This window comes from Cibotium barometz, chromosome 40 (genome assembly GCF_041138505.1).
Source record: "Cibotium barometz isolate CiBa-2024 chromosome 40, ASM4113850v1, whole genome shotgun sequence".
NCBI lineage: Eukaryota > Viridiplantae > Streptophyta > Polypodiopsida > Cyatheales > Cibotiaceae > Cibotium > Cibotium barometz.
In genome coordinates, this window is record NC_141085.1 from 19,764,789 (window position 1) to 19,792,665 (window position 27,877).

Consider the following 27,877-nt stretch of genomic DNA (forward strand, 5'->3'; position numbering starts at 1 on the left):
GAGTACTGGGCTGCTTGTGGTGCTTCTCGCGGTGCTGCTTGCGAGGTTGTGGGGTTGCGGAGGTTGCTTGGCGAGATTGGGTTTCCATAGAAGGAGCCCACGGTCATCTAGTGCGATAACCAGAGCTGTATTGCAATTGCTCGGAACCCGGTCTTCCAAAGCACATAGAGATACCAGATCACTTTGTTCGTGAGAAGATCTTGGCTGGTGACATCTTGCTTCTTTATTGTTCGCGACGGAGGACAATGCGGCGTGAGAGAGTGCACAGAGCGGAAGCAAAGGGCACTAGAGTGTGCTGAATAGAGAGCGCAAGAGAGAGAGAGATATGGAGCAACTATGCTGAATATACTGAAGCAAAAGTCCCCATAGATAGTCTCATAAGTGAGGGAGCAAAATATGTACAAGACTAAATGAAAAGTGAGGCCAGCCCCACCTATTTATAGGTGAGGAGTGCTGGCTGATTGGGACTGAATATGCTAGCCGACTGGAGCAGATGAGCTGGCCGACTAGTAAAATACCGGATCATGAAACTCCAGAGGGAGTAGTTAGATCCATCCAACTTGTCCTCCTGGGTCAACAAAATATACCTGCAAGCAAACCAAGCACCAATGTGCACTGCCAGGCAACCAAATGTCCTGTGCAAATGTATGCCTGCAAACCAAAGCAAGTGTAAACCTGCACCAAATTGTCCAATTACACACAATGTGTATACATACGCAACAAATCACAGCATGCTCCAATCTGAAAATCCCCAATTTTTATGCACTCCAATCGCTTCAATGTGCATTTAATTGGCCAATTTTCACAAAAGCCCCAAATTTCTACAACTGAAAGAGGTTCAATTTGCCGATTTTGACCTCAATTTTGAAAACCCCCAAATTGCAATTTTTCAATTTGGCCTCAAATTGAGAAATCCCCCAAATTGCACTTGCAACTTTCCTTTGAATTTGACCTGCACAGAAGTGTCCGCAAAATTTGAATATTTCAATGCATATTTTCACTCACATGTAAAGTGCCTGCAGGCGAGTGTAGTACGGATGGCAGGGACTTCTCTTGCAGGCGTCAGTCCAGGTCCAGATGTGTTGCTTTGCTTGCAGGCGGCAGGCCAGGTGCAGGTGTCGGGGCACGCAAGCGCGAGCAGAGGCGGGCTGCTCGCGCAGGTGCCACTAGGGGTCTGAGCGGCAGGGAGCCGCTGGAGCTGCACAGAGCGGAGAGGCCAGGCGAAGGGTGCGAATAGTGCGGACGGAGGTGGTAGGCGCAGGGCGAGCGCGCAGGTGCAGACGGAGGCCGCAGGCAAGCCGGAACGGGCGGGAGCCAATAACTGGGCACGCGCTGGAGGTGGTAGGTGCAGGACGAGCACGGGAGTCGTTGGCGGGTACGCACGGGAGTCGACGGACGGCTCTGGGCGGCCAGGGGAGCAGCGAAGGCGACCGGAGGGGAGAAGCGACGGTGGCCCGGCCGGAACGAGGCAATGATGTGTCGGCGGTGGCTCTTGGCGGCCGGAATGCAACGTCGAAGGCAGCCGGAGCGGAACAACAAGGGCGGCCGGAACGGAACCGTGACGGAGTGGGGGCGCTGCTGGGCGGCGGCGGGCTTATGCGCACTATGGCCGCCCGGCTAGGCATGGAGGTGCCGCCTGCGGGCTGAGCGGCGGCGGTGGGCTCCCCACTAGTGCCGCCGGCTTCTTGTGGCCGGAACTAGCTGACGCTGGCAGAGGCGATGGAACTGCCGACCGGAATCGACGGACGAAACCTGCGTCGACAGAACTGTCGGACGGACGGCGACGGAATTCCGCAGAGCGACGGAAATCTGTAGGTTTTCTTCCAGCGGCAGAATTTCAGGGCCAGCTCCCAGCTCCCAGCTCTGATACCAATTGTTGGGTGTTGGACTCACACACTCACACACACAAACCTGCACATTAGGGTTAGGTGCAAGATAGAGAAGCTCACACACAGAAATGAGAGAGAGAGAGAGAGAGAGCCAAAAGTGTGGTATCCACAAAATGCAAGTCAACCCTTGCATGTGTGCCACATCCATATAATATAGAAGTACAAAATAAGTGTCCTTTCACACTTGATGTCCAAGGGGAAAAACCACATGGGAAAAAGTGCCCTTGGTTAAGCCCTGTTCACACAAATAGCACTACCATAAGTGAGCATATGCCTACAACAACCTGTGTCTGTTCCATCTCAAGGAAAACCCTTGAAGTATGGCTGAGATTTGCTGTAATTCAGTACAGCCAGCCAAAAGACAAGCGAGTAGAGGAAGTCGACCATGAGTCGGCCAGCTGTCTGGCAGCAGTAGATGGAGTCGGCCAGCTCTCTTCCTTGTTGTTCAAGAGCCCTATGTTCCCTAGAGAAGAAGTAGATCAGCTCTCTTGGCTGACCTTCCTTACTGCACACCCCAAGCACCTAGAAAAGCAACTCGTGTCTGGCAAAAATAGCCCCCAAGGTAACTTTTAGCAACTTGTGCGTTTCTGGTCTATGCTTGGGTGACCAAACCTAAAAATTGGTCTTGGTTCATTAAAATAGTCCAGCCCGATGTGAACTCTCTTATAAATTATAAGTTTGTTTGCCCAAACTTTAATGAATGTGAACCTGCAACCATAGACTTTAGTAAACAAAGAAATAATAATTAAATAAGGTTGAGTGTGCACACTTACCACTTGCAAAACACATAAAATTCACCGCCTTAGTCCCAAACAGGTGTGCACACCTGCGTCCATGGGTTGTCCTGGTGTCCGCGATGCTTGTGGACATTCACAGGCAAAATACCATGCAATGTTGAGACAAACAAAACAAGTCACACATGCAAGTGCATTTCAAAGGCAAATGCTTGTGCGCGATAATTTGGATTAAATCTCCCAACTTGCCATCTTGTACACCAAAACTGTCGCGACCATTGGCACCACCCATGTTGGATCCAAATGTTGTTCTCACTAGAGCCATTGCCCTTACATGAGCCCAACTAACTCACTAGGATCACCAACCCTTTTATGAGTTAACATACTCACTGAAATGAGTCACCAACTCTTTCATAGTTTATGTAGACACTAGGGTCACCAACCCTTACATGAATGCATAACTACAGTCGTCAGAGTCGCCAACTCTTCTTACTGACTTAGAGTCACCAACTCAAATTCCTCATTAAAGTCACCAACTTTTACATAAGTGAATCCATCATGCTCCAAGAAATCCTTCCGCATGGCATAGATGTCTGGAGGATTTTGACATCTTCTAATATGGGACGTGCACATAAGCAACACAACTAAAAACACGTAGATGAGAAACAGAAGGCTTGTGTCCTGTAAAAGCCTCCTCCGGAGTCATCCCCTCAACCGCTTTTGTGAGAGAGCGGTTAATGAGATAAACTGAGGTAGCCACAACTTCACCCCAGAAAGCAGAGGGAGACTTGAATGATGCAACAAAGAATGAGCCATCTCTTTTACGGTCCGGTTCTTCTGTTCCACAACTCCATTCTGCTAAGGAGTGTAAGGAACTGTGGTTTGTCGGTGAATGCCCTTTGACGCAAGGAAGTTATCAAACGGTATAAACTCGCCACCATTATCTGTTCGGAGAAATGAAACTGTATTCCTAGACTGATTTTTTACCATCGCGATCGAAGTCTTGAAATTAGTGAAAGCATCTGACTTGTGAGCCAGAAAACATACCCAGACTCTGCAAGTGAATCATCCACAAGAAGAAGAAAATATCGAGCCCCTCCAAGAGACTTAACCTCCATAGGTCCATCAAGATCTGCATGTATAGGCTCCAGTCTTCGGGTTGCTCGATGAGTGGCCTCCTCTGGAAACGCATCTCGATGATGCTTGCCCATCATGTATGATGAGCAAATGCGTGAAAGAGACGTGAGCTGAGGTAGTCCGTTGACAACCTGCTGAGAATGGAACTTCTGTAAGGCAGCAATGGGTACATGACTGAAGCGAGAATGCCACAGAGAAGTATCTGCCTTAGAAACCAAAGCCATCAAGGGGGAGAAAAGCTGATGAATATGTTAGTCAGTGCAAGGGATCTGGGAAGAAAAATTGGTGATCTTGTAGAGATCCCCATTATGGACTCCATTGGCAACAACCAAGAGAGTCTTCCTGTCAATCACTTCAATGACCTCATCAAAGTACACACCAAGTCTCTTCTGAGAAGCTTTGTATAGTGAAAACAGATTTTTGGAAATCCGTGGTACATACAAAACATCATGTAAGGTGCAAGGTGGTTCCAAATGTAGTGAACGATACATTTAGTACGTTTGGAAAACGTGCTGAAAAGATTCCAAACGTAGTGAATGCTGCCCCGATATATATATATATATATATATATACAAAATTTATAGTTTACTTATAAAATTTTGAAATATAAAGTTTGAAGATTCATCAATGAACATTAAAGCACTTACTAATACTATATAACCTTTAGTTTCAATTTTGTGGGAGTGAGAGAGGGAGAGACTTGAGCGTCTGAGAGAGAGAGAGAGAGAGAGAGAGAGACTTGAGCGGCGCATAGAGACGCCCGCAGGAGAAGACTTGAGCGCCACACAGAGGCTGCCACACGCACGTACAAAGGCTGCTCAGAGGCATCCGTTTTTTTAACGAATAAAATCAAAAGTGCACGTTCACTATGTTTCCAAACGTTAGTGAACGTTCCAAACGTTTGGAATGTTTCGATTACATCCAAACGTAGTTTGAATGCAACTATGGTAAGGTGGCAGAAGAACCCAAAGAAACATTACCAACACCGGTGACATGAAGCAAAGAGTTGTTGCCGATACAAACTAAAGAAGAGAGAGTCTGGTAATCCTCCAAGATATGGGCTTGATTGGTCACGTGTGTAGAAGTACCACCTTCACCAACCCATTCCATCGCTTCAGGTGTGTCACTGACCTCTTTTGGAGAAGTCATCGCTATGATCACGAAGAGTGAATCTTGATGTATCTGTCATGGCAGTTTGCTATGTATGTAACTTTGGCAGATCCCTTCTGTGAAACTTTATCCTTGCCCTTATCTTTGGTGTTGTCCTTGTCAGATGCTTTGGAAGCATCTTGGGCTTTATACTTGGCTTTGGCTGCTCGAGAGTCATCATGACGAGCAAAGCAGCGAGCTTCAGTATGACCTGTCCTGCCATAGTAATCTTGTTCAGTGCTTTTGTCCTTGGGCTCCTTTGAATCCTGTTTACTCTTGCCTTTGCCTTTGTTTTTGTTAATGTTGTTGTTGGAGGTCCCTTTTCCACCTTTGCCTTTGCCCTTGTTAGAGGCAACAAAAGAGACTCAAACTTGCCTTTTCCGTGAAGCATGCACTTGTTGTGGAGATAACTCACGACTTCCTCAAAAGGGGGGAGAGGATCACGGAAATAACTTTATCCTTAAAAGAATCAAAGGAAGCAGGCAATTTACCAAGAAGTTTATGGATGGGATTGTTGATGGTGCTCCCATACTCCTCAAGCTGCAGCTTGATAGGGTGAACTCTCTAATCTTTTCAATCAAGTTATCTGACTTATTGATTATAAGCTTCTCCATATCTGACTCCAATTTGGCAATCTTTATTGTCGAAACTTTCCCATACCTCCTTTGGATCTCCGTCCACATCTGATGAGCATTACTTCGGGTAGAGACAAACTGTGCTTGTATGGTGGGAGTCATGCAATGGATGATGATAAGATGAGCCCGAGCATCCAATATGCTTCTCAAAGCAGGGTTCACCAAGTGAGGTGTGGAGATAGCCATCCACACACCGGCTCCTACCAACAATAACTGAGTGTAGAAAGACCATGTATGATAGTTGGTTGCTGTAAGCTTCATGGAGTCAGTGACTTGGGGAGGATTGTAGGATGGTATATGCCATATGGGCAGGGGTGGGAGCAAGACCTGGATGAGAGAAATTCAAAGAAGAAAGATTGGGAAGAGGAACCACTTGGAGAGCGGGAGCAGGGGATCCAAGCAATGAAGGAGTTGGAGTATCCACGGGAGAAGGAGCAGCAGTAGAGAAATCTCCTGAAGCCATGTCCTCTGACAAGAAACTGAGCAACAGTAGAGAAATCTCCTGAAGCCATGTCCTCTGACAAGAAACTTTCTTTGAAGAAAGAGGGCTGTAAAAAACAGCAAATAGCCTCCTCTGAAGCTGTGCACAGCAAGAGGAGAGAAAGAAGAGAGGGAGGAAAGAGAAATAGAGAAAGCAAATCTCTCAGGAATCTTGTCCTCACCACCTAGAAGAGAGCTTCAGCCTCCAACAGCAAAAACGCAGCAGTCCAACAGTACAGATGCAGAAAAAACGCAGCAATGATGAAGCCTCTGCTCCAATCAGGAAAGCGCAGCAATTCCTTACGTGTAGGTCAGCGTTTGGCTCTGATACCATGAAAGAAAGAGCATCATAGGTTGTAGGTGCAAAGCACAAATTGTAGAAGGCTGGAAACAGTTGATTATTGCTGAAAATGAGCACGAGGGAAGCCCGTAGGTGCTTACAAGCATAAGAGACTGTTGCTACAGCCAATGACCTCCAACAGATATGCAAGAATGAGATGAAAAGTGAGGGGAAGGGTGAGCACCCTTATATACCCCTCCAGAGAGCTGGTCGGCCAGCTGTAGGAGGCCGACAGCTGTCCAGTAGCATAAAATGCCTAAAAAATGGTAGAAAAATCGCAAATAATATCTGCCAAGTATGCCAATGCAGGGTCTCATAAATTGACCAGTACAAGCATGAAAAAGGTGATGTAGACCCTTTGGAAATGATATATAGTCCAACACTCACTGTACTTACATACATATACAAACGACCAAGTATTTACAAGACCGGTAGAGCTTAGCATAACTTTGAACCTCTAGATTCTTTCCACGCGTTAAGCACAGTAAAAGGTTGTAGAGCATAGTGTTTTGTACCGTTACATGATAAAATTTGGAGTTTAATCTCGCATGAAGAGAGTCCTAGTCTATAACATGGCAAGGAAGATTGTCACCACTTTTCTGGAAGTTGGATTGGGAGTTTGGGCATTGATGCATGTGACGTCCAGTATGTGACATGTATTCAGTATGTTCACATGTATTCAGTGGGAGACACGATTATACTAACCACTTTGAGTGGCTTTGCAGATAGACAAGGGAACTCTCTCAACATGCTCTTTTCTCCAGAGTTGTGGTGTGCATACGCTAGGTGTTTGGCGAGCCGTGTGCGATTGCAGTAAAAGTTCACCTTCAATGTCAGGATCCGGTCCAAATCTTGCCTGATTCTTTTCATGCATTCTTGAGAGAGACTCTTGAACGAATTATATGAGTAACCTTCACATTTTCTTGTTTCTTTGCATCCAAAAGTTTTGTTTTTGTGAATTAAATTATTTGTACCACCCCCAATGCAATTTTCAAATATGCTTTAAAGGGGGCATTGGAGCTCTTTAATTGCTGTTTTTGTTATTTTGCATGCTAAAGGGACAAGGTCATTGAGTTTACAGATCGGTAGGGATGCACCAGGGGTGGAGTAGGTGCACACATGTGATGGGAGATTTGAGTGCCTCAAGGCAAAGCCCTATGGAAACTACAGGGTGAGAACAGATGTAGCAAGGTGTAGACAGCAGGAAAAGAAATATAGCATGGACAAAGGACGTAAGGTTTCGGCCTGTGTAAGGGCTTGTTTGCAGCCCATAGGCAGCACCTAAGGGCCTTTGGATGCCCAAACAGGAGAAACCCCAGGCTGATAAGCAGCAAGGGGAGAGACTTACCCCATAAAAGGGCCTTCCACCCCCCTATTGTTGTCTCGTAGCCCTGAGCATGCGAGCAGAATTTAGCTAGCATCTGGAGTCCAGAACCAGTCCAGAAACTTAGCAAAAACAGAAAAGATCTGCCGGCCTTAGGATCTGGTACAGCAGGCTGACAGGGCATTGTCTGAAAATGCTCCAATTTGGCAATCCGTCCCTGACATAGGCTGCTCGCTTGGGCTTAGATGGCCAAAACCTGCTGGATCTGCACCATCTGAACACTATCATTGGCAAGGCGGCCTCCACATGTCCATTTCATAGAGTAAGACATTACTAATGTATCAAATGATTTTTTTTGAGAGGCCATCTTTTGATCCCTGCATGATTGCGTGTATTTTCAGAAGAACAAAGCACCACATGTTGTTTGAGAGAGAGAGAGAGAGAGAGAAAGAAAGAAAGAAAGAAAGAAAGAAAGTTGTATTAACGTCTTCAAAAGGAAAATGACCTATGAGACCAAAAGGTTACATCATATCCATGAGGTACATCATCTTGGGTACATTTGCAGGTCCTTGTCGTCAGTGAATCGTTGGGCATCACAGAAGCTTGCCTTTCAGTGGAGGTTTGCTACAGCAAGCTTGGGACAGGTTGTCAATTACCTTGGGACATGGCTAATAATGATGTATTTGGGATGCTCTCTGCTAAGGACAAGCTTGATGGGACTAACTATCCCATGCCGGCATATATGATGAAGCATGTACTGATTGCAAAGAATTTGTGGGTATATGTATTTGGTGCTAAGTTAAGTCTTGCTAGTCTTGCTAGCACATTAGGAGGATTCATTGTTGGAATGAGTGATTCTGGTTCTAGTGGTGGTACACGTGATACTTGACAGTTCACTTGTCTCTCTACGGTTCTCAATGGTTTGCTTGAATCCTATCAAGGATTTGCTACCACTCTTCGAAATATAGATTTGTACACATTTGATGATTGGTAGAGCTCTTGTTATAGGAAGAGCAATCTCGTTCCAATTGGAATAACATGGTTGCTATAGATCAGGCTTTTGTTGCCTCCTATCATGGCAAAGGAAAATCTGGGGTTGGTTCTAGTGCTAAACCTAAGGGCAAAGCACAAGCCCATTCAGATCCTCCTAAGTCTAAAGAGGAGAAGAGTGAGAAGAAGAAGAGATGCAACTATTGTTGGAAACCTGGTCATGTAATTGAGGAATGCAGGAATTATAAAGAGAGAGAAAAAGAAGCAGTAGCAAGGTCTCAAACTCGAGTTTTCTGATCATTGTACCTGGAATTCGCAAGAATCTTATTTTTTGTCTCAGCACTTGCAAAAGCTGGTCTCAAAATCGAGTTTTCTGATCATTGTGATGGGAGAATTAATTAGGGATCCCAGAGAGGGTACTTACAGATCCCAGTCTCGCTGAGGACATTGAGAGGATCTGGCATGATAGTCAGTGCTCTGACCAGGATGCAGCGGGCCAGTGTGCCGAGGGACTCATTGATCTTAGCTCTTTTCTACACGCTGCAGCTTTGACACGACTGGGAGAGATTCGCGAGCGGGAGCAACGCCTGAGACGCAGCCTTGCTTCGCTACAGCGCCTTCAGGAGCAGCAGCCTGCATGTGAGTGGGTGGCGTCCCAGCTGAGCCAGGCATGCCAGGAGGTTAGAGAGGTAGAGGAGCAGAGACATGAGTTTTACTATCGTCGTCAGGCCTCTCAGTGGACGCAGCTTGGTGATAGAGTGACTGGAGAGTTTTTTGAGATCACTGGACCCCGTCATGCGCGAGCAGGAGTCCGCCAGCTTGGTAGACCGGATGGATCGGTAGCTACTGAGCTCGGGGAGATCAGAGCCATTGCCACTGCATTTTATAGTGACCTGCTTTCTGCGGAGCCAGCCACTGAGGATCGAGATGTTTGCAGACAGACTGTGTGGGCCCATGTGCAGAGGAGGGTCACAGACCATATGCGTACAGTTCTAGGTGCGCCTCTGTCAGAGACTGAGCTTGCCGAGGCCTTGAGGGTCCTCCCGCGACATAGTTGCCCAGGGGAGGACGGTCTGACGCCGGCCTTTTTTATGCGCTATTGGGACCTTTTGGGGCCAGGCCTCCGCAGGGGCTTTCAGCATGTTTTGGACACTGGGGTGATGCCGCAGAGCTTTTCAGAGGGCTTGATCTATCTTATCCCCAAGGGGGAGGGAGTATCAGATGACATTCGGCATTGGAGGCCTATTACGATCCTCAATACTGTCTACAAGGTCTTAGCAAAGGCCTTGAGTTTGAGGATCCAGCCCTTCCTGGGGGAGTTGATTCATGCTACTCAGACAGGATTTGTCAAGGAGCGCAGTATCCTTGACAACATCTTTACTTTCTGGGAGGCGACGGCCCGAGCTAGATTTCTTGGCGAGGACTTGGTCGTGATGCTTCTCGATTTTGAGAAGGCATACGATAGAGTTGATTGGGGTTTCTTAGAGGGCACTATGCTTCGCCTGGGCTTTGAGCCAGGATGGATCAGAAGGGTGGCAGCTCTGTATTCCACAGCTCGCAGCCAGGTGCTGATTGCAGGAGGACGGGGGCCGAGTTTTGAGCTGACTAGATCAGTTCGTCAGGGGTGTCCTCTCGCCCCTTTCCTTTTTCTCTTCTTTGCGGAGGCTATGAGTATGTATTTGACGGCAGAAGAGGTTGGTTTGAGAGGACTGCAGCTCCCAGTCCGGGGGGAGGACCTGCTTGATGCTGAGTTTGCAGACAACACGGGCTTATTTTTGCATGGCCATGAGGCCAATCTTATTCGGGCTGAGCAGTCGCTCCAGGTTTTTAGTGCAGCTTCGGGAGCATTGATCAATTGGCGCAAGACAGTGGCCTTTTGGATCAGTAGTGCTCCCACTCCGGCATGGAGCCCGGACCCCAGTTTTAGATGGATTCCTCCAGGCATAGCAGTGCGATATTTGGGATGCCAGATTGGCCTAGATTTGTCACCTGAGCAGCAGATTGCCCCGCTTCTTCTGAGCATTCGGAAGAGGCTATTGTATTGGAGTACAGCTCGACTATCCTTGGCTGGGAGGGTGGTGGTGGCAAATCAGGTGCTGTTAGCGACCATGTGGTACATTACGTCTTGCTGGATTTTCTCGAGCTCTTGCATCAGCCAGGTACAGAGGCTGATCAGGAACTTTCTGTGGTCTGGGCGGGACAGTCAGCCAGCTCGGGCAAAGGTTGCATGGGCAGTTATTACACTCCCGCTGGCTCAGGGCGGTTTGGGCATTATAGATCCAGTCGATCAGAGTAGAGCCTTATTGGAGAAGCTTATTGTTCGGGGGTTGCTTCCAGACGTTGAGCCTTGGAAAGAGCTCCTCTTGCAGCGGCTGCAGGCTCGGGCGCCCCCAGCAGGGGGTACTTGGGCACCAGAGATTCGCTGGATCTTCATAGAGATGAGGAGGACAGGCCTCAGTAGAGGATGGGAGGACAGATTTGCTTTGAGTATCCTGAGAGCTTGGGAGCTGCTGAGACCGGGGCTCTCTCAGCGACCTCCTTCTTGTGTTGAGGAGCGGGCCAGACAGCCGCTCATCTGGAGCCCAGCGGTTCGCACGGAGTAGGGTCATATGCTGGGTTCTCGGCCTCGTCTAGCCTGGGGACCTTTAGCGGCAGGCCCAGCTCGTAGTTTTGGAGACTGGCAGGCTTTCTGCAGTCTACCAGAGGAGATCCAGGTGGAGAGGCTAAGTCACTTCAGAGGGGGGTTGATTATGAGGGATGATATTCAGGAGGCACTCACAGAGGAGTGGTTCACGCCTCTCGAGCCAGTGGCCCCACGGTGGATGAGAGCCTTCACACAGTTGGAGATCCTGATTGCTGTCAGAGCTAGCACTGAGGATGGCAGATGCCTCTACTATGAGATTCAGGATGAGGGCAGACTCCAGAGAGTGGAGGTGGAGTCGCCTTTGGTTGTAGAGTGCACCTTTCAGAGGATTCGGGTAGTGGCCGCCGCTTCTCGGAAGTGGCATATTGACCCCGACCCTGCTGATGTGCTCCCGGATTGGCGCATATGGGCATATGCAGCGCGCCCCTTGGCCCGGCTACAGTGGGACCCCGGGGAGTACGAGTGGCATGATCCTTATGCATCCCTTGAGGCCACAGAGATCAATTTTTTCCAGTATACTGTTCGGCTGGGGCGGCATATTTTGACGGCAAGGAGGACGGTTTCTCCAGCGGCAGCGGGGCATTGGCGACTACAGGGACTCTCACAGGAGTTCCTGGAGGATTTCTGGGCTCAGCTCTGGGCTAGTCGACAGGCCCGCAGGATCTCGACTTTTCAGTGGCTGGTCGCCCACAGGGGCTCAGCAGTTGGCACTTGGCTTGTTTACAGCGGTCTTCCGGCGGCCTGCGTCCGATGCGGCCACCCTATGGAGACACAGAGACATTGCCTTTGGGATTGCCCTTAGGCACAGCAGATTTGGCTGCGGATGCTGCGGATGCTGGCCCCCCTCTCTCCAGAGGGTATGTTTACGTGGGGTGCCGCTGCTTGGTCGACTTCGTCAGGGCCTGCTATGGGCTATGAGATGGAGCAGGGCAGTCAGGCCATCAGATTTATTAGGGGCCAGCCTCGCCTGGTTCCGGCACCGGATTTCTCGTCCGCCAGCTGGACACAGGAGAGGGATTTACGATGGGAGCTCCTCAGCAACCTCACCATCTGGTTCACCTGGAGGGCCAGGTGCTTTACGGCCTTTGAGGGGAGATTGGAGCCACCAGCAGAGACTGTACGGGGGATTTGGCAGGAGTTGATCCACACCCTGCGAGGACAGTACGACCGCATCCGGGGAGACTCGGATGAGGCGATCTTACGGCGCCAGGCCTTTCACACCACTTGGCGCTGTGGCCCTTTCTACACCTTACACACGGGATCCCCCCGTTGGCACTATAGGCCACCTGTTTGGCTTCCCCCCCCCCCCCCTATTGTATGATTTAGCCGCTCAGTTCTTTGTACTGATGCTTGTATTTTGCAGCACCTAGGGAGAGTCTCCCGGGCTGCCATGCTGTATTCGCTGCTCTATCTCTCTTAGGAGCAGGAGAGATCTTTTGTAGCCCTACGGGCGTTTTTATATAACTAATGAAAGGATCTTTTCTCGGGAAAAAAAAAGAAAGAATTAATTAGGGTTAGGTTTCATGTGGGAGACATACACAGAGAGAAGAAAGAGAGAGAGAGAGAGAGTTGTGGGGATAAGTCAACTCAAGCTTGAGTGTGTGACTCCCCTATCACACATGTATATTGCACTAGTACACAGTGCACTTAGTACATTAAAAGTACTAAGTGTACTATGTACTATAACTTATGGGCTTGTACACACTATAAGGGTGGGCATAATGCCTTTACCCCAACAACCTCCCACTTACAGGCAAAGTGCCCTTAAATGAAGGAAAAGAAAAATCAGCATGTACATGATAATATACAAGGCCATATCAAGGCTGAAACTGGCCTCATCCAATGCCCATCAAGTGTCTGCAATGAGCAAACCGCTCCGGAGGCAAACTCTTTGTCAACAGATCAGCCGGGTTGTCATATGTATGAATCTTAACAAGCTGAATTTGCTTGTTCTCTATCACCTCTCTGATGAAGTGATACTTCACATCCACATGCTTCGTCTTTGCATGAAAGACAGGGTTCTTTGCCAACTGGATGGCACTCTGACTGTCACAATGCAACAATGGAATATCCCCTGTATAACCCAAATCAACCACTAACCGAGATAGCCATAATGCCTCCTTGCAAGCCTCTGTGGCTGCAATATACTCGGCCTCTGTAGTAGATAAGGCAGTGCACTTTTGCATCCTGGATATCCATGACACAGCACCTCCTGTGAATGTAAACACATAACCGGTAGTAGACTTCCGGTTATCTGGATGACCGGCATAATCCGAATCCGTGTAACCATGCACTAATGCATCCTGTTTGCCAAAGCAAATGCACATATCCTGTGTGCCCTTCAGGTATCTCATGACACCTTTCACTGCTTCCCAATGCTTCTTGCCAGGGTTGGCATGTATCTAGAAACCACTCTCACTGCAAATGCAAGGAGACTGCCACAAGCTGAAGCATACGGAATCTTGGCCATATCAGCCTTGCCACTATCTGACTGTGGGCTGTCCATAGCACTGAGTTTCACATATGGAGGCAAAGGAGTACTAGTCTTCTTCCCCCCGTCCATATTGAACCTCTGCAAAACTTTGCCAATGTATTCCTTCTGAGACAAATACAACACATGCTGATTTCTGTCCTGAAGTATCCGCATACCCAAAATGTGATTTGCATCACCCAAATCCTTCATATCAAAGGTTTGATGCAGCCTCTTCTTCAAGGCATCCATCTCTTTACGAGATTTCCCGGTAATCAACATATCATCAACATACAAGATGAGGATCAATAGACTGCTATCCAAAGCTTTCTTGGTGTATAAGCAATGATCTATGTCACTTCTCCTGAAATCCTGAGATTTCATGAATGTATCAAACTTATGATATCATTCCCTTGGTGCCTGTTTGAGCCCATAAAGACTCTTTTTCAGCTTGCATATAAGCATCTCCTTTCCATTCACTGCATAACCCTCTGGCTGTTGCATATATATCTCCTCATGGAGATCACCGTGAAGAAAAGCAGTCTTCACATCCATCTGAACCAAATCCAGATCATCATGAGCAACCAAAGCTAATACAGCTCTAAGTGTGGTCATTTTGACCACTGGAGAGAAGATCTCATCAAAGTCCACACCATATTCTTGCTTGAAGCCCTTAGCCACTAACCTGGCTTTATATCTTGGCTTTGCATCAGGTGCAACTTTGAGCCTGTAAACCCACTTGCATGGCAAAACCTTCTTGCCTGTAGGCAAATGCACCAACTTCCATGTTCCATTTTTGTGCAGAGAATCCATCTCTGACTTCATAGCACGCTCCCAAAGAGCCTTGTCTGCCCTCTATAAAGCCTCCTTATAACATGAGGGCTCCCCACAATCAGTGAGCATCAAGTAGTCAACCCCTGGAACAAACCTGTCAGGGGCTCTGGAGGGTCTTGTGGACCTCCGTACCCAATGACCATCATTTGCAGGTTGCTGTCCAGCCTGCATATCACCTATTGGTGGCTCCTGTTCCATGCCATAAGGTTGAAAAATCATGCCCGGTATCTCCTCTAACTGTGGCATATCATCCATAGGGATATTTTCTGCCATCTCTGGCTGTCCATTTGGACCATTTTCAGCACCATTTAAGGGCTGGTTTTGCTGCTGTAATGGCTGATTTACAGCCCTTGGTTGTTGTCCATGATGTCCATCATCATCAAAGATGACTCTGCTAGGCTCCTGTTGCCTTGCAGGCTTCTTATACATGCATGTTTCATCAAAAATGACATCATTGCTGCGTATAATCTTTCTATTCACGGGATCCCAAAGTCTATACCCCATTTCACCTCTGTCACCATATCCTAGGAATATGCATTTGTGAGACTTAGGATCAAGTTTGGTGCGCATTTCCCTGCGTATGTGCACATACGCAACGCAACCAAACACTCTCAAGTGCTTGTATGACGGAGGCTTCCCTGCCCATACTTCCTCTAGCACTTTCCCACCAAGCCTCGTGTTAGGTGACCTGTTTATAAGGTGAACGGCAAGTAACCAAAACGAGACAATTGCTCCATTCCCTTGACACTCATGTGTCCCAACCGGCTATGCCACATAGAGATTTCCGGCAGCTCGGTTGCATTTACATTAGCATGGTGACAAACATCTGCATGCATGAAGTAAAGAGTGTCCACCTTAGAGCCTCTGGCAACAACTAGTGAGCCCTTACTAATCTTCCACTCTCCACGACCAAATGTGGTAACATAATCAGCATCATCAAGCTGTCCAGTAGAAAGCAGGTTCTTTTTGATCTCAGGCACATGCCTGACATCATGGAGCATAAGCTGTGAGCCATCTGAAAACACAAGCCTCACATCACCTCTGCCAAGAATCTTGCATGCATGGTTATCACCCAAATAAACTACTCTTTCATTGCCAGTAGTATACCTGACAAACAAGTCTCTGCAACCTGTGGTTATTTGGGTGATAACCATGCATGCAAGATTCTTGGTAGAGGTGATGTGAGGCTTGTGTTTTCAGATGGCTCACAGCTTATGCTCCATGATGTCAGGCATGTGCCTGAGATCAAAAAGAATCTGCTTTCTACTGGACAGCTTGATGATGCTGATTATGTTACCACATTTGGTCGTGGAAAGTGGAAAATTAGTAAGGGCTCACTGGTTGTTGCCAGAGGCTCTAAGGTGGACACTCTTTACTTTATGCATGCAGGTGTTTGTCACCATGCTAATGTAAATGCAACCGAGCTGCCGGAAATCTCTATGTGGCATAGCCGGTTGGGACACATGAGTGTCAAGGGAATGGAGCAATTGTCTCGTTTGGGTTACTTGCCTTCTCTAAAGTTTTCAAGTTTTCAGTTTTGTGAGCATTGTATATATGGTAGGCAACTACAGTGCCCCCACAAGAAAGCTCTTGGACAAAAAGATGCTCAGTTAGAGCTTGTGCATACAGATGTATGTGAGATGCCTCAGCTTTCTTTGGGAGGGGCAAAATATTTTGTGTCTTTTATAGATGATGCCACACACAAGGTGTGGATTTATCCTCTTCGTTTGAAGAGTGATACATTCTCAGTGTTTGAGAAGTTTGTTGCTCTTGTTGAGAATCAAACTGGCAAAACACTGAAGGCTTTGCGTTCCGACAATGGTGGAGAGTATATGTCCAAACAGTTTCAGGACTTTTGTGATGCTAAAGGCATCAAGAGGGAGCTCTCTACTCCTTATGATCCTCCACAAAACGGGACAGCAGAGAGAATGAACAGGACCATACAGGAGAAGGTCCGTTCTATGTTGTCACATGCTGCGTTACCTCATGGTTTTTGGGCTGAAGCTGTTATGACAGCCGTTCACCTTATAAACAGGTCACCTAACACGAGGCTTGGTGGGAAAGTGCCAGAAGAAGTATGGACAGGGAAGCCTCCGTCATACAAGCACTTGAGAGTGTTTGGTTGCGTTGCGTACGTGCACATACGCAGGGAAATGCGCACCAAACTTGATCCTAAGTCTCACAAATGCATATTCCTAGGATATGGTGACAAAGGTGAAATGGGGTATAGACTTTGGGATCCATAAATAGAAAGATTATACGCAGCAATGATGTCATTTTTGATGAAACATGCATGTATAAGGAGCCTGCAAGGCAACAGGAGCCTGGCAGAGTCATCTTTGATGATGGTGGACATCATGGACAACAACAAAGGGCCGTAAATCAGCCATTACAGCAAGAGAACCAGCCCTTAAATGGTGCTGAAAATGGTCCAAATGGACAGCCAGAGATGGCAGAAGATATCCCTATGGATATACCACAGTTAGAGGAGATACCGGGCATGATTTTTCAGCCTTATGGCATGGAACAGGAGCCACCAATGGGTGATATGCAGGCTGGACAGCAACCTGCAAATGATGGTCATTGGGTACGGAGGTCCACAAGACCCTCCAGAGCCCCTGACAGGTTTGTTCCAGGGGTTGACTACTTGATGCTCACTGACTTGGGGAGCCCTCATGTTATAAGGAGGCTTTACAGAGGGTAGACAAGGCTCTTTGGGAGCGTGCCATGAAGTCAGAGATGGATTCTCTGCACAAAAATGGAACTTGGAAGTTGGTGCATTTGCCTGCAGGCAAGAAGGTTTTGCCATGCAAGTGGGTTTACAGGCTCAAAGTTGCACCTGATGCAAAGCCAAGATACAAAGCCAGGTTAGTGGCTAAGGGCTTCAAGCAGGAATATGGTGTGGACTTTGAGGAGATCTTCTCTCCAGTGGTCAAAATGACCACACTTAGAGCTGTGTTAGCTTTGGTTGCGCATGATGATCTGGACTTGATTCAGATGGATGTGAAGATTGCTTTTCTTCACGGTGATCTCCATGAGGAGATATATATGCAGCAGCCAGAGGGTTATGCAGTGAGTGGAAAGGAGAAGCTTGTATGCAAGCTGAAAAAGAGTCTTTATGGGCTCAAACAGGCACCAAGGGAATGGTATCATAAATTTGATACATTCATGAAATCTCAGAAATTCAGGAGAAGTGACATAGATCACTGCTTGTACACCAAGAAAGCTTTGGATGGCAGTCTATTGATCCTCATCTTGTATGTTGATGATATGTTGATTGCCGGGAAATCTCGTAAGGAGATGGATACCTTGAAGCAGAGGCTGCATCAAACCTTTGATATGAAGGATTTGGGTGATGCAAATCACATTTTGGGTATGCGGATACTTCGGGACAGAAATCAGCATGTGTTGTATTTGTCTCAGAAGGAATACATTGGCAAAGTCTTGCAGAGGTTCAATATGGATGGGGGGAAGAAGACTAGTACTCCTTTGCCTCCATATGTGAAACTCAGTGCTATGGACAGCCCACAGTCGGATAGAGACAGGGCTGATATGGCCAAGATTTCGTATGCTTCAGCTTGTGGCAGTCTCAGGTATGCCATGGTTGCTACTAGGCCGGACATTGCATTTGCAGTGGGAGTGGTTTCTAGATACATGGCCAACCCTGGCAAGAAGCATTGGGAAGCAGTGAAAGGTGTCATGAGATACCTGAAGGGTACACAGGATATGTGCATTTGTTTTGGCAAACAGGATGCATTAGTGCATGGTTACACGGATTCGGATTATGCCGGTCATCCAGATAACCGGAAGTCTACTACCGGTTATGTGTTTACATTCACAGGAGGTGCTGTGTCATGGATATCCAGGATGCAGAAATGCACTGCCTTATCTACTACAGAGGCCGAGTATATTGCAGCCACAGAGGCTTGCAAGGAGGCATTATGGCTATCTCGGTTAGTGGTTGATTTGGGCTATACAGGGGATATTCCATTGTTGCATTGTGACAGTTAGAGTGCCATCCAGTTGGCAAAGAACCCTGTCTTTCATGCAAAGACGAAGCATGTGGATGTGAAGTATCACTTCATCAGAGAGGTGATAGAGAACAAGCAAATTCAGCTTGTTAAGATTCATACGGATGACAACCCGGCTGATCTGTTGACAAAGAGTTTGCCTCCGGAGCGGTTTGCTCATTGCAGACACTTGATGGGCATTGGATGAGGCCAGTTTCAGCCTTGATATGGCCTTGTATATTATCATGTACATGTTGATTTTTTCTTTTCCTTTACTTAAGGACACTTTGCCTTTAAGTGGGAGGTTGTTGGGGTAAAGGCATAAGTTATAGTACATAGTACACTTAGTACTTTTAATGTACTAAGTGCACTATGTGTACTAGTGCAATATACATGTGTGATAGGGGAGTCACACACTCATGCTATTGGTGAGTTGACTTATCCCCACAACTCTCTCTCTCTCTCTCCCTTGTTCTTCTCTGTGTATGTCTCCCACATGAATTAACCCTAATTCCTGTTTCTCCCACACACCTCTGACATTCAAAGGAGTTTCTGGCGGAGGCTGTGGCACTCTTACAGGAAGGCACAAATCTCCTCATTCTTTTGGATTTCACTACATGGTGGATTGGCCACCAACCAGTGGAGATCGATTGTTGGTGTTAGCCCAACTTGCCCAAGATGTGCAGGAGCTTCAGAGATAGTTTATCACTGTCTATGGGAATGCAGGGAAGCACAGAGGATTTGGATCAGGCAAGGAGTTGCTCAGCGGGGTTGCCTTCAAGATTTGCCAACAGATTGAGGATACACCCCGCCGGTACAGAGATTGGTCAGTAAAGCTCAAGTCCAATCTGGTGTTCAACAACCATATTAATGAACCAACCAACTTCCGGTGTAGAGAGGCATCAACTGGTTCACAAGGATCATTTGCTGTAAGCTTCGTGTTCGGGTCCATCGGTGATGCGATAGGCTTGCAGTTCTCCATCCCAAAGGCCTCAAGTAACTCATGGACATACTGCTGTTGAGAGACAAAGAATCCCCTCTGGGTCTGCCAGATCTCCAATTCCAAGAAGAAGTGGAGTAATCCTAAATCGGTCATCTCAAACTCCTTTGACAAGGCAGCCTTCGTCACTGCAATGTGCTCCACATGACCGCCAGTGAGAATGAGGTCATCCACATAAAGGATGATCAACGTGACCATGCTGCGTTCCCGAAAGAGATACAAGTTAGGATCTGCAACTGATCTTTGAAATCTAGTCCGTAGAAAGAAGGAATCAATCTTCTGATTCCAAGCCCTGGGAGCTTGCTTAAGACCATACAAGGCCTTCCGTAACCTGTAAACCATTCCTTTTGATCCTGGAACCTCAAAGCCTGGAGGCTCCTCAACATACACTTCCTCCTGCTGCTGCAGGTCACCATTAAGGAACACAGATTTCACATCCATCTGATATACAGGCCACTGCTGAGAAGAAGCAAGGGCAAGAATGGTCTGAATCGTGGTCATCCTCGCTGTCGGTGCAAAGGTATCCTCATAGTCGATGCCAAGCCACTGAGCATAACCCTTAGCCACAAGTCTGACTTTGTGTTTGTCCACCGACCCATCTGACGTATACTTGGTCTTAAAGACCCACTTGACACCAATGACAGACCATTTTGACAGCCTTGGATTTTATTCTTCCCTGTGGCATCTAGTTCCACTTGCATGGCTTTCCTCCAAGTATCTTGTGCAAGGGCTTCCTTGACGGAAGTGGGCTCTTTGTCCCGCATGATATGAGACATCAAAGCATAGTTTACCTGCCACACACGGGCACGTGTATACGGAACCAATTCACTACTAAAACAGCATACATACATCAACCATTCCTGGCATATACATGATTACCATCATTGTGAAACATTACATGAGCATATACATCCTCCAAACATAAGCCAACTTGCACATGACACAGCACTAGGGGCTGAAGTTGGGCCAGCCCCCCGGCACACCCCCCCCCCCCCCCGCGGCAAGGTATCTTTATTAAGTATTTATATGTACAAGATGCGGGTGCCTGGAGAGTACACACTCATCCAGCCGACACCAGATTTATCCAACTATGAAAACATAGGTAAACACATTACCTGCAACTCCTCGGTCACCGACCACCCCTGTTGCAACACCCTCGGTCACCAACCAAGGCTGAGCGATCACCAACCGCTCCTGTAGAACACCCTCGGTCACCAACCAGGGTAGAGTGATCACCGACCACTCCTGTACTTTGATAGAGCGGTCACCAACCCTCTAACAAAGTGCTGCCCCAAACCTGCAAAACAGTAACCAGCCATGGTTTTGGCTCACTGGCCACCCACAGGTTCCACCAGATCACATCCCCAAGCTTGGTTCTTGTCTAGGGACATGTTTGCTCAAGTTTCATCGTGAGAAACCTCCTGCAAACCTGTAAAAACAGCCAATAATGGCCCTTACAACAGTCGGCCAGCTCCTGTAGAGACTCTGCTCACTCCGTCCGATTCCTATTCTCAGCAGAGAAGCCCAGAAACAGTCCCAACAGCCATGCGCAAGCTTCTGGAACAAAATCGATCAGTGTGCAGCCCTGTAGATGCAGTCGGCCTGCCTTGTAGAGAGAGAAATAGCAGCCAGCCAGCCCTTGGACCCTTGTGCTTCACATGTATTCCACCTGTAGCTCATGCGTATGAGTAAACTTGCTGTTTTTCCTGTCCAAAACAGCTCCTAACAGCCCACGACTTCCTGATGAGTGCTCTACAAGAAGTCAGGGCCTGCCCACTCTGGCCCTCCCACACCTAGAATAGCAACTCGTGGAGCTTTTTGGGAGTGCGCGGGTGCCCATCTCTCATAATTGGCCTTGGTTCATTAAAAATAGTCCACTTTGATGTGAACTCACTTATAAAATTATAAGTGTGTTGGCCCACACTTTAAGTGAATGTGAATCCTGCAGCCAATAAACCTTAGTAACATGAATAAATTGGGTTAAGTGTGCACACTTACCACCTGCAAAACACATAAGGAAACCATGAGTCCCAAACAGGTGTGCACACGTGTATCCACGGGTTGTCCAGGCGTCCGCGGTGCCCGTGGACATTCACAGGCAAAATACCAAGCAATGTCCAGGCATCAAAAACAAGTCATCCATGCATGTGCAACTCACGTACATATGCTGGTGCACAAACATAGTGGATAAAACCTCCCAACTTACATCTTGTACATCCAACTAGCCCGTTCACAGGTGCCGTCCACACAGGACCAAAAAGTACTCACCAGGGTAACCGCCCTTCCATGAGTCCAGAGTCACTCACCAGGGTTACCACCCTTCTATGAGTTCATAAATCATGCCAGGAACTCACACCAGGATACCAATCCTTCCATGGAGCCCTTCCACATGTATTCAATCATGACATCATTTCGGACATCTGCCAGAGAAGTGGTGACATTCCCCCCAGCTTCTAATCAGTTGCCTGCAACTGAAAAGCTTCCAAGTAGGCCGCAAGAAGATCTGGATAATCTTTAAAATATGCCTCGTCCATCTAGTTTGCACATCAAGTGATCGATAGTTCCTGAACTTCACAAGGTACTTACAGACAAGCCTGCCTCTAGCAGCTTTCCGGTCCTTGTGAAAAACAATCTGCTCAGGCTGCAATACGTCTTCTAGCTCATCAACCTCGGGTGGATCTTCCATAACCAGCTCCACCGGCTCAGGACCAATATATCTCTTTAAGAGACTGACATGGAAAGCATTATGAATCCGCCAATGATCTGGCAACACCGGCCTGTAAGCTACCTCATTGATCTTTTCCAAGATTTGAAATGGTCCATAATACTTGCAAGATAGCTTTGGATAGTTACCATCTTTCCCAGTCTGCTTGCGAAGGCGAGCCTTTTGGAATTTCAATAAAACCCAATTTCCATCTTTGAAATCCAATTGCTTTCTATGCTTATCTGTAGCTTTTTTACCATCTTTCCCAGTCTGCTTGCGAAGGCGAGCCTTTTGGAATTTCAATAAAACCCAATTTCCATCCTTCAAATCCAATTGCTTTCTTATGCTTATCCCGGGATCTCTGTATGGCTGTCCGGACCTGTGCAAAGGCCGTATCCAAATCCCTTACATACTCATCTGCTACAAATATCTCATCCTTCGTGCGAAGGATAGATGGCAAAATAATCTTGCCATAAATAATCTCAAAGGGCGCCTTGCCTGTAGAAGTATGCACTATGTTGTTGTAAGCAAACTCTACCAGTGACAAATACTTCTCCCAATCTGATTTGCGATCAGCCACATAGCATTTCAAAAGATCAAGCATTGCTGAATTTGCAATCTCACTTTGCCCATCTGTCTTTGGATGATATGCAGAAGAGAAATTCAGCTTCGTTTCCATGTTATCAAACAATGCTAGCCAAAAGAGACTTGTGGTACGAGGATCTCGATCCCCCACAATCGTCTTTGGCATCCCATGATGCTTGAAAATTTGTGCCATAAATATCTTTGCCATATGCTCTGGCTTTATGGTCTTCCGTACCGGAATAAAATGTGCTTGCTTACTGAACCTATCCACAATAGTCCATATGGCATCATTCCCTTGCTGCATCTTAGGAAGACCTGTGATAAAATCCATGGCAATACTCTCCCAAGGCTGATTCAGAATCAGCAACGGTTGAAGCAACCCCGGAGTCTTATGCCTGTCAAACTTAACTTTCTAGCAAACCATGTATTGGCGCACATAGTCATCTATGTCTTTACGCATTCGTGGCCAAAAAAATCTCTCACCAAAGCCTGTGTAGTGGCAAGGAATTCCTCTATGCCCTGCATAAGGCGGTGCATGGCATTCATCCATCACTTTTTGCCTCAAATCCTTATGTACACATAAGCGATTATGAAACATCAAATACCCATCACGTATGGAGTAATTCAGGGCTGCTATACCCTGCTGAAAACCAGCCCATATATGCTGAAAATCATCATTTGTATGATAAGAATTTCGCATATCTGATAAGTCCTGATGATAGGCTATTGTAATAGCACTTACTTGAGGCCTTCGGGATAGTGCATCGGCCACTATATTCTTCTTACCAGGAGTATGCAAAATCTGAAAATGAAACATAGATAGGAAGTTTGTCCATCTCATATGTTTCTTAGATAGCTTAGTCTGTGTAAGAAAATACCGTAGACTCTGATGATCAGTCTTAACGGTAAATTCAGCTCCCAAAAGATCAATAACTCTTTTCTCGTAAACCTGCAAGTAGAGTTCGGCATGTTGCAGCCGACGGCTCTCATATGCCACTGCATGGCCTTCCTGGTTCAACACTGTACCAATACAACTCCCACATGCATCACATTCCACCGAGAGAGGTTTATGCAAATCTGGAATGATCAACATCGGTCCAGTCATGATTACTTCGTTTAACTTAAGAAAGGCATTCCTTTGCTTGTCACCCCAGTGAAAAGTAGCTTTCTTCTTTGTTAAATCATGCAAAGGCGAAGCAATCTCGACGAAGAGCTTAATAAACCGGCGATAATATGAGCATAATCCTAGAAAGCTCCTGATCTCATGTACATTCTTCAATTTTGGCCAATCTTTTATAACTTGCTACGTGGCGGAATCCATACGTACCCCATGCTTGGATACAATATGACCAAGGTAATGAATTTCAGACAAGAAAAATTCACTCTTCTTGCCATTAATGTAGAGCTTATGGCGATGAAGCTCTTCAAACACTATGGCTAAATGCTCCTTATGTTGCTTTTCATCTTTAGAGAACACAATGATGCCATCAAAGAAAGTACCTGTGAACTTTCTGTGTGCTCTGAAGATACGATCCATCATACGATTAAATGTGCCAGGAGCATTGGTAAGTCCAAACGGGACCACCAAGAACTCATAAAGCCCAAACTGCGTACGAAAAGCAGTTTTGTGAATATCCTGAGGGGCCACCCGTATCTGATGATATCCACTCTTAAGATCGATGTGGCTAAAACATGCTGCACCCTCCAACCTATCCAAAATATCATCGATACATGGTATCGGAAACCTATTCTTTATCGTCACCTTGTTAAGGGCACGATAATCCCCACACATCCTGTACGTCCCGTCTTTCTTTTGCACCAGTAACACAGGTGAGCAATAAGGAGATGAACTAGGGCGTATCAACCCTTTCTCAAGCAAGTCATTAACCTGTGCCATAATCTCTTCTTGCTGACTTGCACTCACCCTGTAAGGAGGTCTATTCGGGGGCGTACTCCCAGGTATCACATCAATACGATGATCCTCGGGACGCTCGGGTGGCAACTCTCCTGGTAATGCATCCCTGAAACAATCACCATAACCACGCAAAAAGTCTATGCGCTCTCAGGTTAGATGATCTACATTTACATTCTCATGTTCAGATTGTTCTCGTACAAAAACCAAGTAAGAACAAGTTGACTTCTTCATTATTTTGGAAACCTGAACATGACTTACAATAGGTATGGTACTACCCGGAGTACCAGCTTCTAAACCAAGCTCTCTACCTCTATGAACAAAGCTGATTTTCTTGGACTTATAGTCCTTCTTGGGTTCCATACGAGCATACCAAGGCATCCCCAACAAAACATCACATCCTGTGAGAGGAGCAACCAAGAAACTCTCATGATCAAGATATCCCTGTATATGAATTCGGAGTTTGCCAATGATCGGCGTTACATCAACTCCTTTACCCTCAAAGGCGGCATCTGCATTCATTTGAGTCCCAAAATCTGATACATCCAAGCCTATAGCAGCAGCCATCTGTACCGAAATGAAATTATATGTGGATGCATCATCAAACAAAAAGAGTGCGGGCTGATCCCTCAATTGTCCCCATGCTTTACATATTGTTCTATGATCCGGGGGTTGCCCCGTGTTACCCTGCACATCGGGCACAACATTCACATGAGGCTTTTCTGCATTAGAATCTGCATTCTTGGGGTTCTGTGGGCATTTAGGATATATGTGATCCTTACTACCGCAGCCAAAACATTTCCCATCACGTACATAATCAAGCCTCTGCTGTTTTGACAGCCCAAAATCATTGCGTTTACCCCCGGCTTCTTAGACGAGTTTCCCTTTGTATCTGAGGCATCTTTTGGCTCACTTTTAGAGGGCTGTCCACCCTTTTTCTGGTCATAACCAGCCCGTCTCTTGCCCTTAAATGAATCTAAATTTGACTTGTTTTTAACCCACTTCATATGCAAATTTTCAGCTATGAGTGTCGAGTTTATCAACTGCTCAAGAGTCTGATTTGGGTACACCTGTAAGCTAGAGATGATGGGGTGCAAACCTGATTCAAACTTCTGTTTCTTCTCCCCATTAGAAAGAGACATAAAAGGAGTAACTTTCAGCAGTACCTTCCAGTACTTAGCTATATATGTCTGCACTGTCTCCCCTTTATCCTGCTTCAACCAATCCCACTCTTTGCGTACATTCTTGGCAAAGTTTGGAGGCAAGAATTGAGCATAAAACTGAATTTTAAAGTCATCCCATGTGCGGGCAGCACTTGCATCCAAAAGCTTGGCCATCCACCAATCACTAGCTGTGTCTTTGTCCACATGCTTGAGTTTAGACTTCTCAGAGAAATCTTCATTGCAAAAAGCAATTTGAAACTGTCTCACAAAAGCAAGCGCCTTGCTAGTATCCATCTTGCCATAGAAGTTCTCAAACTTCACATCTTTGTCTCCTGACTTGAACTCTCGGCTTTTCTTTTTAGAATGAGACCTGTCTCTAGCCTCATGTCTAGGCTTAGGAGACTCATGCCTGGGTCTCTTCCCACGTACTCGAGAGACACTCCTGGAGTGGTGAGAATCTTCACTTGAAGAACACTCTCGGCGTGAAGATGCACAACGGGGTGACAAGGATCGACATCTCCTGATGTATTGGAATTTGCATGTGCTTCCACGTGGGGAGTCCTTTTTGTACCTGCATCACCCAATACTTCTTTTTTGCCTTTCAAATAAGATATGGCCAGCTTTCTAGGATCTTTATATCCCATCTTTGCTGCTATGGCCTCAAAGGCTGCATCGTCACCTGAATCATTCTTTTTCTTTTCATTCAAAACCCATTGCACATCAGGGTCATTTTTGAGAGACCGCAATTCAGCTGTCTCCTCACGATAGCGTCTAACTTGACGCTTGAGAGCCTCTAGCTCTGAAAGTACATCGGCCTGGTCAGAATACGCGGATTTAGCAGACCGCTGTGCATCTGAATGCTCACGAGACCCTGCTTGCATGCTCATGTTTCACAATCTGTATGCTCAGCAAAAAGCTTTCCGTATGCCCAAAAATCGTCTTTCTCAAGCAAAGAAAGAAACCAATGCTCTGATACCACTGTCACACACGGGCACGTGTATACGGAACCAATTCACTACCAAAACAGCACACACATTAACCATTCCTAGCATATACATGATTACCATCATTGTGAAACATTACATGAGCATATACATCCTGCAAACATAAACCAACTTGCACATGACACAGCACTAGGGGCTGAAGTTGGGCCAGCCCCCCCCCCCCCCCCCCCTGAGGTGTCTTTATTACCAACATAAGTATTCATATGTACAAGATGTGGGTGCCCTGGGAGTACACACTCATCCAGCCGACACCAGATTTATCCAACTGTGAAAACATAGGTAAACACATTACGTGCAAGGTCGAGCGGTCACCAACCACTCCTGTTGCAACACCCTTGGTCACCAACCAAGGTTGAGCGATCACCAACCGCTCTTGTAGAACACCCTCGGTAACCAACCAGGGTAGAGTGATTACCAACCACTTCTGTACTTTGATAGAGCGGTCACCAAACCTCTAACAAAGTGCTGTCCCAAACCTGCAAAACAGTAACCAGCCATGGTTTTGGCTCACTGGCCACCCACAGGTTCCACCAGATCACATCCCCAAGCTTGGTACTTGTCTAGGGACATGTTTGCTGAAGTTTCATCACGAGAAACCTCCTGCAAACCTGTAAAAACAGCCGATAATGGCCCTTACAACAGTCGGCTAGCTCCTGTAGAGACTCTGCTCACTCCGTCCAAGCCCTATTCTCAGCAGAGAAGCCCAAAAACAGTCCCAACAGCCATGCGCAAGCTTCTGGAACCAAATCGATCAGCGTGCAGCCCTGTAGATGCAGTCGGCCTGCCTTGTAAAGAGAGAAATAGCAGCCAGCCAGCCCTGGGACCCTTGTGCGTCCGATGTATTTCACCTGTAGCTCATGCGTATGAGTAAAC

The 27,877-nt window shown here is 46.8% G+C and overlaps 1 protein-coding gene across 8 annotated transcripts in view; it reads left to right on the forward strand.

Annotated features, from left to right (window-relative positions):
• The window catches only part of LOC147615287 (uncharacterized), an 81,651-nt gene that overhangs the window by 5,238 nt on the left and 48,536 nt on the right, over positions 1-27,877 (forward strand). For 6 of the 8 annotated variants that reach the window (XR_015262809.1, XR_015262811.1, XR_015262810.1 and 3 more), the window contains exon 3: positions 7,090-7,207. Coding sequence is in view for 3 of the 8 variants with exons in the window: in XM_086779366.1 (XP_086635492.1) it covers positions 7,090-7,207 (118 nt within the window). In the remaining 5 variants the exon portion in view is untranslated. Of the gene's footprint in view, positions 1-7,089; positions 7,271-27,877 lie in introns of those variants that run through there. The other 2 variants (XR_015262813.1, XR_015262812.1) reach the window with 2 other exon arrangements.